The sequence below is a fragment of the Cebus imitator genome, unplaced genomic scaffold, assembly GCF_001604975.1.
Source record: "Cebus imitator isolate Cc_AM_T3 unplaced genomic scaffold, Cebus_imitator-1.0 Scaffold15, whole genome shotgun sequence".
In the NCBI taxonomy this organism is placed as follows: domain Eukaryota; kingdom Metazoa; phylum Chordata; class Mammalia; order Primates; family Cebidae; genus Cebus; species Cebus imitator.
Window position 1 is genome coordinate 6,751,639 of NW_016107330.1, and position 11,794 is coordinate 6,763,432.

The 11,794-nt window shown below is 57.9% G+C and overlaps 2 protein-coding genes across 2 annotated transcripts in view; one reads left to right on the forward strand and one right to left on the reverse strand.

The window, feature by feature from the left end:
• The window catches only part of LOC108285752 (chloride channel protein ClC-Kb-like), a 24,744-nt gene extending 23,598 nt beyond the window's left edge, over window positions 1–1,146 (forward strand). Inside the window, exons 17-18 of the mRNA XM_037730816.1 lie at window positions 265–360; window positions 708–1,146. Of these exons, the coding sequence (XP_037586744.1) occupies window positions 265–360; window positions 708–752 (141 nt within the window). The 3' untranslated portion in view covers window positions 753–1,146. The remainder of the gene's footprint in view (window positions 1–264; window positions 361–707) is intronic.
• A 450-nt stretch (window positions 1,147–1,596) lies between these two features.
• The window catches only part of FAM131C (family with sequence similarity 131 member C), a 19,463-nt gene continuing 9,265 nt past the window's right edge, over window positions 1,597–11,794 (reverse strand). Inside the window, exons 2-7 of the mRNA XM_017505236.2 lie at window positions 7,371–7,486; window positions 6,258–6,293; window positions 5,879–5,972; window positions 3,689–3,871; window positions 3,320–3,430; window positions 1,597–2,530 (exon numbers count right to left, since the gene is read on the reverse strand). Coding sequence (XP_017360725.1) covers window positions 2,247–2,530; window positions 3,320–3,430; window positions 3,689–3,871; window positions 5,879–5,972; window positions 6,258–6,293; window positions 7,371–7,486 — 824 coding nt within the window. The 3' untranslated portion in view covers window positions 1,597–2,246. The remainder of the gene's footprint in view (window positions 2,531–3,319; window positions 3,431–3,688; window positions 3,872–5,878; window positions 5,973–6,257; window positions 6,294–7,370; window positions 7,487–11,794) is intronic.

The window sequence follows — 11,794 nt, forward strand, 5'->3', positions numbered from 1 at the left end:
GCCGGCAGGGGACCTGGAGATGGCGCTGCCCCCTCTGTGCTGCTGGAGGGTGCTGAATATTGGGTCCTGTCCACCTGCTGCCCACCCAGCCTCTTGCATGGACTCTGGCATCCCCCAGTGGCCACACTGGACATTGCAGACCTGAGTCTCCGGTCTCCCACCCACATCAGGCCCGGCCCCTCCTCCTGGCTCAGAGGCGTGGGCCTGAAGGTGGCCAGAAGGTGGACTGGACGCCTTCTACCCTCCAGCATTTCCTAACAATCCCTCCTCCAGGCACACAACCTCTTTGAGCTGTTGAACCTTCAGTCCCTCTTCGTGACATCGCGGGGCAGAGCTGTGGGCTGCGTGTCCTGGGTAGAGGTACCAGGGTCTCCAGGGCAGAGCAAAGCAGGGGACCCATGCTGAGAAGGCTGGGGAGGTGGGGGGACACCAGCATGCTCCCATCCAAACCTGGGGGGTTCAGAGGATACTGATGAGCCCCTCTTCCTGGCCTAGGTTGGCCACTGGGCCTGGCTCTCCCTACCTTGTTTTCTGGCCAGTGGCCAGCCTGCCCCTCTCTGGGCCTTGGTGATCCCATCTGTGCAATGGGGTGGCACAGGCTCTGCTATTCAGCCCAGAAATAACCCTTAGGGGAACTAAAAATGCTGCAGCCCCCCTCTCAACCTCCTCTACATCCCCCCAACCCCCACCCCCTTTCTCTGTTCTAGATGAAGAAAGCAATTTCCAACCTGACAAACCCACCAGCCCCATAGTGAGCCGGCCCAGCAAGATGAAGCAGGGCACCCCAGCTGCCCTGGTGCTGAGGTTGGGCTGAGACCCCGCCTCTCTTCCCCCATCACCACCCATCCCTCCCTCCAGCCCAACTCCATTCCTTGGCATAAGAGGCAGCTGTAACCCAGCCCAGAAGAGGATGGCTCATTCTGGGAGAAACGATGGCTCCTGATTGAAAGCCAAGTCCCACCTTGGACAGAGCTCAGAGCGTGAGATGCTGAAGACCAGTATCTGGCAGGTGCTCAGTGACTGACCATCACATTAATGAATGACAAGGTTGGGGTATGCTGTCACCAAGGGCAGGCACAGATGCTCTCTGGGGTTGTCTGATTCCCAGTGAGAGGCTCCTGAGAAAAATAAAGCTGGTTCCCAGAGCTGCTGTCCATCCCTCGTCTCAGCTGCAAGGGTGCTGGCCTGGGACATGACCTCCCCACCTGCACTGGTCCAGAATGAGTTTCCCATGGCCACATGGGCACTGCAGGCTCGGGTCCCTGGGCTCCTCCTCATGCTCCACTTCTTGCCAGGTAGATGTCAGGGAAAGAGGGGCTCCCACCAGGTCTGTGATGCTTGTCCTCATGAATAAGCAAGACCCTGTGTCACTCAAGCCCTGGTCTCCTGCTTGGCTGAGCCACAGCTCATAAGGCTGGGTCCCCAAGTGTGGCTTCTTGGGGAGTCCACAGAGCCTTGGGCATCGTCCATGGGTCCTCTCAGGCTGAGTAGCAGCAGTCTGTGTGTGTTGGGGTTATGGGGTCTCCCTGACTCCCTCTGGTCTCCACCCAGGGGCCCGAGGTCACATCTTCCCCAGCAGAGACCAGGCCAAGGTCATCCAAGGTGAATCCACCACTTTAATGTCTTCGGAGAACCTTGAGTGAGATAGGAGGGAGCTGCAAGGAGGGGGAGTGGGCTCCCTGGGGCAAGGAGCAGGGAGCACCGAGGACGCAGGTTCAGAGAGGGAGGGACAGACAGACAGACACTCCACAGAGACAGATGTCCTGGTGAGGAGAGCTGGGGAGCGGGTGCTTAGCTACCAGAAGTGGTCACCCCACCTTTGCTGGGGGGCAGATACACAGAGGGAGTGGGGAGGGCCTGAGCCCCAGGTACAGGCAGGGTTCCCAGACCCCGCTCTAAGTGGGTCCCAGTTCTCTCCCTGGCTGTCCCTCTGGGGCCTGGCTGTGGCTCCTCCAGGCCGGTCTGCCCTGGTGTTTCTGAGAGTCCTTGAGTTCCCTGAGGGCAGACACCCTGCAGGGGAAGGTGCCCACCTGAGTGACATAATGAAGGGGGAGGGGGTTATGCTCCTACTGCCAGCGGCAGGTCCACCGAGGCACAGAGAGGCTACCATGAGCGCTGGCCCCATCCCTGCTGCACCGACCCTGTGCCTACCCGAGGGGACAAGAGATGCCCTTCCCTGGACCCCGGGGTCCAGATATGCCTGGGCTGCCCACGAGGTGAGATGGTGGTGTGAGCACAGCCCCTCCTCAGTTACAGAGCACCTCGTCCTCCTCCTCCCAGAGGGAGCCGCTGTCCACGGAGGGGAGGGAGCCTGGCAGGTGGGTCCCACCCTTGGGTCTTTGGGTCCCAGGCAGCCGCCGCCGATGCTGCAGCTCTGGGCTTGGGGGCTGCAGGACAGCAGCAGTGCTGGGGGGTGCCTCAGGTGAGGGACAGCTGTCAGGGGAGAGGCTGGGTGAGGAGAAGGCCTGAATGCTGTCGTCCTGCCAGGGGCCGCTGGGAAGGCTGTCCTGAAGGTAGCCGCTCTCCAGGTCTGCAAAAGCAACCGGGTGAGGGAGGAATGGCGTCCCAGATCCAGGTCCTCGCCCTCTCTGGGTGTGGGAAGGAGGGCAAGGGCAGAAGACCTGCCTCCAAATCTCACTGTGTAACTGCCGAGCGTGTGACCTTTGTCAAGTCACCAAAACTCTCTGAGTTCCAGGTTCCTCCTCAAGGCAGTAAACGGAGGGGTTAAGAGTGGGCTTGGAGCCAGCCTGTGCTCTCTGAGAGCTGGGGCAACAGGGCTCCCCCTGAACCTCTGTCCCCTCCCCTTCCCTCTCCATCTGTCAGGGAGGATTACGTGCAGGCTTCCCCCAGGGCCAAGGCTTCTGGAAGCCCTCAGTAGTAACTTGGGCTTCTAAAAAGGCAGTTGCTTGTACCCGCCTTTTTAAATTGTTAAATTTCAGATCTGTCTCTGACGCTTCTAGCTGTGTCATTTGGAGTAAGTTTCTGAACCTGAGTGCCTCAGTTTCCTCATTAATTAGAAAAGTGGGGACAACAGAACCCACTCCCTAGGACTGCTGTGAGGATTCTGTGAGATGCCTCGTGCCCAGCCTCAGTGTGGCAAGCGCCCAATTCCTGCCTCTGCTGTGCTCATTCTCTCCGTCACGCTCCTGACGCTGCCGGGCAATGGGCAGGCCAAGGATCACTGCCCCATTTTGCAGATGCAAAAACTTAGGCTGAGAAAAGGAAGGGGCTCGGCTGAGGTCACACTGCATTTGCTGGTGGGCAGGCATCCAGGCTCAGCTCCACTCTGCCCACCCACCCTGGACCCCCTGGGCTGTACCCTGGAGCTGGCTGATGTCCTGGGGGCTGTCCTTGGGGTGCAGCTCCTCGTCGTCCAGCGAGGACCAAGCGCTCAGTGTGGCCTCCGTGATGGCAAACTGCTCGGCAACCCCTGAGGGGACAGCGAGATCTGGCTCGGGGGCACAGGTGGGGACAACCTCAGTGCCCAATGGAGCTGCTGCAGGACAGGCTAGAGGGTGGCTGCCTCTCTGGGCTGCCCATCCACACCCCAGTGGTCGGAAGTGCTCACTGAATCCCCCCCCATGCCATTATTTTTTCCTGCCCAGACAATTCCCATGCAGTGGTCTGGGCCCCCCAAGGGCCCAGCTTCACCCCCACAGCGCCCCGGCCAGTCCCTCTCCATGCTGACCTGCAGCAAAGCGGGCCTCACGCAGCTCATCCGGGAGGCAGCAGTAATGCTCGTCCTCGGCTGGGGACAGCTCCCAGCCTGCCCGATGGGCACTCCAGCCCTTCCACTCGATGAGGTGGGCCACGCGGCCTCGGGCCATGGCCGTGGGCTTTGTGATGTGGTCCTTGATGCTCTGTACCACCCCTGGGGGCACGGAGGGCATCTGGGTGACTGTCCTGACACAAGCCCCAGCTCAGAGCCTGGCCCCGTGCCTCAGCCCACCCAGGGGCCTGTACCCGACATTCTTTCAGTGCACCACAATCTCCATCAGTGCCCAACACCTCCCCAGGGACCTGTACCCATCTAAGTACTTGCGCCCTCCAGTGCCTCCTGCCCACTCCTGCCCTGAGACCTCCCCTGCATGCCCCACCCACCGGCGTGTGCATTTCCCCCCAGCATCCAACTCCCAGTCCATGTTCCTGCCCACTGGTGCTTCTTCCCCAACCACACACCTCTCACTCCCTTTCTGACCAAGTTCAGACCCTTCCGCCCAAGGAGATCCACCCAAGGACCACTCATGATCCCCCAGCTTTCTCCAGGATCCTTTAAACACATTCTGAAAGAAATTCCCTGTGGCCATGCCAGCTCTGCTGAAGGTGAGACCTGGGTGGGTGTAGCAAGCAGAGAAGGCTTCCTGGAAGAGGAGACCTGGGATTGGAATTTGAAGTTGGGTTGGGTATAGACAGACAGAGGCAAGATGGGAGGCTTTTTCAGAGATGAGAAGAGGATGAAGGCATGGAAGAGTCTGGCGTGAGTCTGGGACTAGCTGGGTGAGACATGGGGTCCACACTCGGACTGGGCGGCAGGAGAGGTTGGGAGCTGATCAGGGCCAGGACAGGTTTGGAGAGAACCAGGTGGGGGGCTCAGATGTTCTTCTCATGCAGTGGGGAGCCACAGCAGGGTAATGAGCATGAGTGACCAGTTGGCACTCCTGTTTAGAAAGTACTCCAGTTGGAGGATGAGGGGCTACCGCAGGGACCCGACAAGAAACGAGGCGAGGGCTGGGCAGACGGAGAGGCGGGGTCAGGGCTTTAGTAGCAGAGCTGCTGGATGTAGAAGATGAAGAGGGCACGGCCATTAACCAAGGCTGAGAACAGATCTGGGAGTCACCCAGGTCCCCGAAGCCATGGTGCGAGGAATGGCGACATTTAAGGAGGCAGAAGTATGCACGAAGGTAATTACAGCGGGGAAAACGGGAAAGACGGGGGTGTGGAGAAAAGAGGAGACTCTCCCTCCCACCAAGCTGGGGAGTGTTGGCAGTTGGAGAGGGTGTTTTGGAGGCGGTTGGGGTTCAAGTGGCCCTTGAAGGGCAGGTGAGGTGGAGGAAGGTCCTTGGCTGGAGGAAAGGCACATGACAATCGGGGAAGGAGGGCCTCAGGGGTTCCAGGGGAGCTGGGTGGGATTTAGTGCCGGGCCACCTGATGCCATGGTAGCCACCAAAACCACCTCTACTAGCCTGGGAGCCCATGGCCAGCTGCTTCAGGTGCTGCTGCTGTGAGCTCACACCCTTATCTGGAGAAATGCCCTGAGCTCCCGGGAGCCTCCTCACCCGGAGATGCCTAGGAGGCTGCAGAGTCTTCCCCGGGGCAGTCAGTGAGTCACTATGGGGGAATATAAAGTCCGACCCCTCCCCTTGGCATACTGTCAATTCTGGGGTGTCATGCATGCTCCCAAGCTCCCCGTGAGACCCTGTGGGCAGGGCTAGACTCCTGCTGAGCCCCTTCCCCACCCCCTCTGCTTCCCCCAATGCCTGCTGGCTTCTCTTGAAGGCCAGTCTCCAGGGAATCACCTGTAGTCATGCCCATGCCAGGCTCTGCTTCCAGGGAACCTGACCTAAGGTGATGTGACTGGCAGAGAGGCAGGGAGAGCACCCTAGGCAGACCTCTGAAAAACTCTGGCCAACCCCCTCAGAGCTTCTTGAGATCCCAGCAGTTTAACCAGACCATGCTGACCTGCAGCAAAGCAGAACCCTGAGCCACCGGTCCCCCTGTGACCCGCAGAACCCAGCATGGAGTCTGGCATTTAGAAAACGGAGAATCCAACAAGGTTGCCATCCTCCCACCTGCAACTCAGCTGTGTCCTTCCCACTGCCAGTGTCTAGGGTGGGACCGTGCGGTCTCCACGGGCGGGAGAGGGGCAGCCGGAACCTACCCACAAGGGATGAGGTGGCCAGGGCTGCCACGTTGTAGTTGCTGGAGCAGGACCTGGAGTTGGACAGGTAGCCATTGGTGGTCTGGAAGCACCTCTGAAGGAAAGGGCAGGAGGTCTGAGCAGAGGGGGGCCAACATCCCTCCAGCACTACCCATCCCTGTCTCCCAGCCAACCAGATCCTCTGGGCAGTGGGCAAGGACAGGGCGGCTAAAGCCGGGGAGATCCTACCAACTCCCACGAGACCACCTCCACCCACAGTTTCATCAGACCCTCCCTTCCCCAGGGTGGGCAGGACTGTGTGCCTGGGCTGGCACAAAGGATGGAGGGGTGGTGGTGTCAGCTGGGGCTGGCTAGACTGGGGGACACACTGTGCACCGACCTGCCAAGGATCCCAACAGAAATCCATCTGTTTGTCCTGAAACAAGAGGAGAGAAAGGATCAGGCAGGGCCCAGCACACTGTGCCTGCAGATGGCCCGAGTTCTGGCGCCCTGGGTGAGGGTGGGGGTCAGCCTTCTGGTGCTTTGTGAGGTCGGGGTCTGCCCTCTCGTGGGTCATGCCCTGGTGTCCCTGGCCTGCAGAGTAAGAAGAAGGAGGGGGCCACAGTGGCTCGGGAAGAGAGGCAGCGGGTGCAGCTTAGACAGCAGGCTTGGGTGTGGGCTCTGACTGTGCCGTCTCCCAGCTGGCATCCCTAGACTATCCCTAACAGCTTCGAATACGTCTCTTCCTCTGCAAAATGGCGACAATGCCATTCACCCCACGAGTTGTGGTGAGGCCTGAATAACAACGGAGGCAGAGAGCTGAGCACAGGGCTTAGCAGGAGGGGTGTACTCAGGGGAATGGTAATGACATCCACTGGTGGATTCATGCCACAGACCCTGAGGCAAGGGTGGAAATTATGCACCAGAATTTGGGGTCCCTTGTGACCCTTAGTGATCTTCCAAATCAATCTGGACTGAGAAATGTAGATACATAATTTATATATAGATATTATATATAAAAATACAAATATATTTTATAAACATTATAAGTACATTTACATAAAATATATTTATATATAAATTATATTCATATAATTTATATATAAACTATATATAATATATAATTTATATATAAACTATATATAATATATAATATATAATTTATATATAAACTATATATAGATTATATATAATTTATATGAATATATATAATTTGTGAGGCTGCTCATGAGCAGTGGGCTGGTAGTGGAATGTGTTGTCTGCAAGGCTGAGTTAATTTGTACAGGAAGACCTTCAGGGTGGATGGTCTCCTAAACAAGCCTGGTCCAGTCCCTGGATGCTCAGCCTGGTCCAGTCCCTCATGCTGCTGAATACTAGGCCTTAGGGCCCCTGATTCCACAGGGAGAAGCAGGTTTGGCAGGGAAGGAAGGAGACTGGAATGGATTCTGCTCCCTGTGGGGAGCTCTAGGGGACAGGTCAGAACCGGGGCATGGGTGGCACAGGAATCAGTTACCTTGCCAGTGACATGGTCTGGAGCCACAGTGGGAGTGCAGCCCGAGGGCAGATCTGGGTTCAAGGGGTTGGTGCCCTGGGGCACGGGGCAGTCCTTGTGGGCACTTGTGAACAGGTCTGGAAATAAGAGCAAGAGAATGAACTCAGCAAAGCCCAGCCCTCTCCTGCTTACAAAGCATGGTCATGCCCCCCCTGTAAGATGGGCATGGCCTTATTCTTACCCAACATCATTGTACAGGAAGTAGACTCAAGTCCACAGCAGGAGAGGGTCCAGCCAGATGTCCTCCTGCCTGTGCCCCTCAGTGGGAATTACTGGCCTCATCTTCTTTTTACTCCATGATTTCTAGCACCCACACTCCAGCATGTTTTTGGCCCCGTAGAGACCTTTAATCCATTCACCCTCGTATTCCCCGACTAGCTCCTCCCCGTCCTCTTTCGCACCTGGTCAAGCTGACCCCCTGGCATGGCCTCCGAGCTCTCCTTCACAGACGGTTTGAGTCTGACCCTCCTGTCCCATGCCTGGATCTGAGGAGCTGAATGTTGGTGGAGAGTGACTGCCGCGTGTGAGCTTGGTGGCTCCAGCCTCCCCAGGAACAGGGGACGTGAGGCTGCCCGGATCCTTCTCTGTTTCTCCATTTCCTGCTGCCTTTGTTTCCTGCCAGGTTGACAGCTTCACCCTATCTTTCCTTCCCAAACACGAAACACACCCCCTCCCCTCCCCTGCACACTGTTGAGGGCTTCGCCCCTCCCTCACTAGGTCCAGGATCCTTGGAAAGGTGTCACCTGGATCTTTCCAACCAAATCACCAGCCTGCCTGCACCTTTGCCCACATCATCACCTTTCCCTCCTGCAACAAAGGAAGAGCTGCTCCTGCTGCACTCAAGACCTTCTGGCCCATCCCCCCAGGCTGGGTCCTGCCCCTGCCTTCCCCTGCCACCACCCTGCAGCTCTGCTCTCCCACCATCCCTCCAAGGCATCACTGCACCCTCTCCACTCCATCCGGCTGGAAGCATTCATCCAGCATCGCACATGCTGCCTGCTTCTTGGGCTCTGGACCTCCTCCTGCATTCTCACTCCTCTGTCCCCTGTCCCCTTGCCACTGGGTGGGGCCGTCAGCATCCCAGCAGCCCAAGCATCTCCTGTCTTTTCAGAACCTTGTCGTGACCAGTTTCCCTCCAGCAACGTGCCCATTCCTCCGCTCCCTTCTCGCTGGACGTGCAGAGAGCTGGGTCCCACCCCCACTTCCTCGTCCTCCACGCTCCTCCACCCGCTCCTAGTAGGCTTTCATGAGGCTGCCCTTGCCAAGCTGCCAGGACCCTCCATGGGGCCAAGTCCAATGGGGGCCGCTCTAGCCTCTTCTTGGAGCTCGAGCTGTGCAGCCTGCCTGCCCTCTTGAACCTCGCCCTTATCTTGGCCTCTGACCTCTCTGGCTGCTGTCCTGGGTCCCCTTTGTGGCTCCTCCCCGGCTCACCCCTGCCTGTTGGCTGGCACCACACTTCCATCCCGGCCCTTCTCCACCCTCTCTCCTCAGGAGGTCTCACCTGGGTGTTTCTGCTGCCTGCTGCCCGTATGCACACCTCCAGCCCTAACTCCACACTTGAGCTCCCAACTGAGTTTCCAACTGTCTACGTGGATGCCCCAGAGGCACCTCAAGTGCACCTGGGCAAAAAGAGGACTCCCAAATCTGGGTCCATCCTCCCCTCTACGCCCCTCACCCCCCGAACCAACTACAACCCAAGAGTTTCTCAGGGTCCTGCCATCCCCCATTCTCCCCAGGGCCACCCAGTCAACCAGCAAACCCTATTAGCCCTCTCCTAGGACTATCCCGGGTCTCCCCCTCCCTTCTCCCAGGGCTCCCCTGCTGCAGGCATCCTCCTTCCCTGGAAGACAAAGGTCCCTGCGCTCACTCTCAGCCCGGCAGCAGAGGGACTTGGTGCCAGATTGTATCACTGGGGTCAGGGGACCACAAGCGTGCTGCCCCCACTTCGCCTGGATTCCTTTCTCCTGTTTTTGCCTCCCGCCCCTGAACGGCTTCTAAGAGGCACCACCTGAGGCTTTTTCTACTCGGGCTGCTCTTGGCAAATTTCCATTGGCCCCACCCAGAGTGTCCCCGAGCCAATAACTGCCAGGTGCAAGACCCCAGCTCCTTTGGAATCAGAAAACTCCCCTTCACTTACCCTCCTGATTAAAGTTTTCATCGCAACCGGATTAGACTTAGTTTGCAGAAGAGATCACAGATTTCTGGGATCTACCCAACATTTGTAAGCAGGTGGGCGACCAGCTCCAGGTCTAAGGACGTGAGCGCACCCTGCAGGACCAGGCTGAGGCCGGGCCTGAGCCCACTCCCCTGCCTGGCTGGCCTCCTCTGTCCTCCCCTCGTCCAGTTCCCTACTGGCTTCCTCTGGAAGATTCACCGTATATGAGTTGTACCCAAATCCTCATTTCAGGGGCAGCTTCTGAGGAAGTCCTCCAAAGCCCACCAGGTCAGGGCCTGGAGCCAGACTGTCCCATCGGAATCCCAGCCCCACCCTTACCACCTCTGAGGCCTGAGCAGGTGCCTTCCCCTCATCTATAGAGTGGACCATTAAGAGAGACCATTTTTGTTCACCAGGAATTGTCTAGTGGGATCTAAAACTGAGAACACAGGGGCCTTGAAGCCCCCATGTTTCCAAGCAAGCCGCTATCGTCGGTGGGGAGGGAGATGACCCCGTCTCTAATGTGGCGGAAACCGCTCTTCTGTCTCCAACCACCCACGTCTCCCCACTAACTGAGAAGGTTCCCACAAGATCTTGTGCAGAAATGTGGGAGGCCTGCAGAGGCAGGTGAGGCCCCAGTTAGATGTCTCTACAACCAGTGAGAGAGCGCAGGGTGGGGCAGGCAGGGGAGGGGTGGGCAGGGGAGCAGCCAGCCCTCCAGCCTGTGCTATGGCAAGGATCATGAGATGTTCAAGACAAAGCAGACGACTAGGAAGGAGTCACGGCTGGGCCCCCCTGAGACCCTCTAAGAGGGCTGCTTGCAGGGCAAGAGGACCTCAGTGCCCAGAGGCTGCAGGGGGGGCCTACAGGAGGAGAGGGGAGTTGGGCAGGGAATGGAAGAGGTCAAGCCAGGTCAGGCCTCCCATGGCAGAGGTTCTATCGTTAGGAGCCCCCCTCCCCCCACTGCCACCCAGATGGCTCCCCAGAGAACTCACACACTGGAAGCTGGGAGATTGGGGGACCGCTCCCCCTCATCCTCCACCCCTCTCCCATCTCGCTCCTCTCCAACCACGCTGATCCCACTCCTGGGGCATCCTCAGAGCTGCCCAGACACTCCTGCCTCGGGGCGGAGTGGAGGGCAGTGGGGGGGCAGTGTGGGGGCAGTTGGGGGGGCCCTCAGCACTGGCTGTCTCCTCCCTCTACCCGGAGCTCCCCCCTCCCACACAGCTCTGGGTTCACTCCCTCACTCCGAAGCTCTCTGCCCCAGTGCTTAGGACCTCAGCCAGGCTTCCCGCAACTGTCTGATATACACCCCACCCTTTCTCTGTTCCCATCCTGTTTGGGTCGTAGCTCCCATGCCCCTCCTCATCCCACGTGTCCATCTCATCCATTGACTCTCACTAGGATACAAGCTCTGCCAGGGCTGGGCCCTCGTCTGTTTCCTTCACCACGGCAGCCTCAGCACCTGCCACTGGGCCTGGCACACAGAGGCACTCATGGCACATTTGGGTAAGAGTGAAGGCATGAATATTTGGGTGCCTGCCACACAGATGTCTCAACGGTGAGCCAGTATTGGCCCAGTGAGACCTTAAAGCCCCTGATAAAGTAACAATGTCTTGGCCTTTTCTCCGAAATCCCTCATGCCGGACCCCAGCATGCCAGAGGAAAAAGAAATGCCAAGAGAGGACAGAGGTCAGCAGAGTGGAGAACCCACTGTGGCCTGCAGGTCACCAGCCCTGGCTGGCAGGGGGAAGGTGAGCATTGAATTGGAGGTGAGATTAAACTGTTCACCCCATCTGGATTAGACTTAGTTTGCAGAAGGGATCTACCCAAAGATTTCTGGGATCTACCCAAAGGCTGTAAGTAGGTGGGCAAGTCAGGGAGGTTGGAGGCAGAGACTGGAGCCAAGGAAGGATCTTGAATAACCGTCCCGCCCATGACCCAGGTCTAAGGAGGTGAGAGCACCCAAGGCAGCATGGGATCCTGTGGGCTGAGCCGTAAGCCCGCACACCATAGCGCTCAGCTCATCTTGTTCTTTTTCCTGAGTCCCCGCTGTGTGATCCTGAGCTAGTCCTGCCCCTCTCTGGGCTCCAGGACCTTTATTTCTACAAAGGCCATGTTGTCCAGGCCCCTCAAAGGCAATGTTCAAACTGGCAGTACATCTTTCAGTGGGTCATGCAAGCCATTTATTTATTAGGTCTTATTTTTTAAATGAAATAGGCCGAGTGAG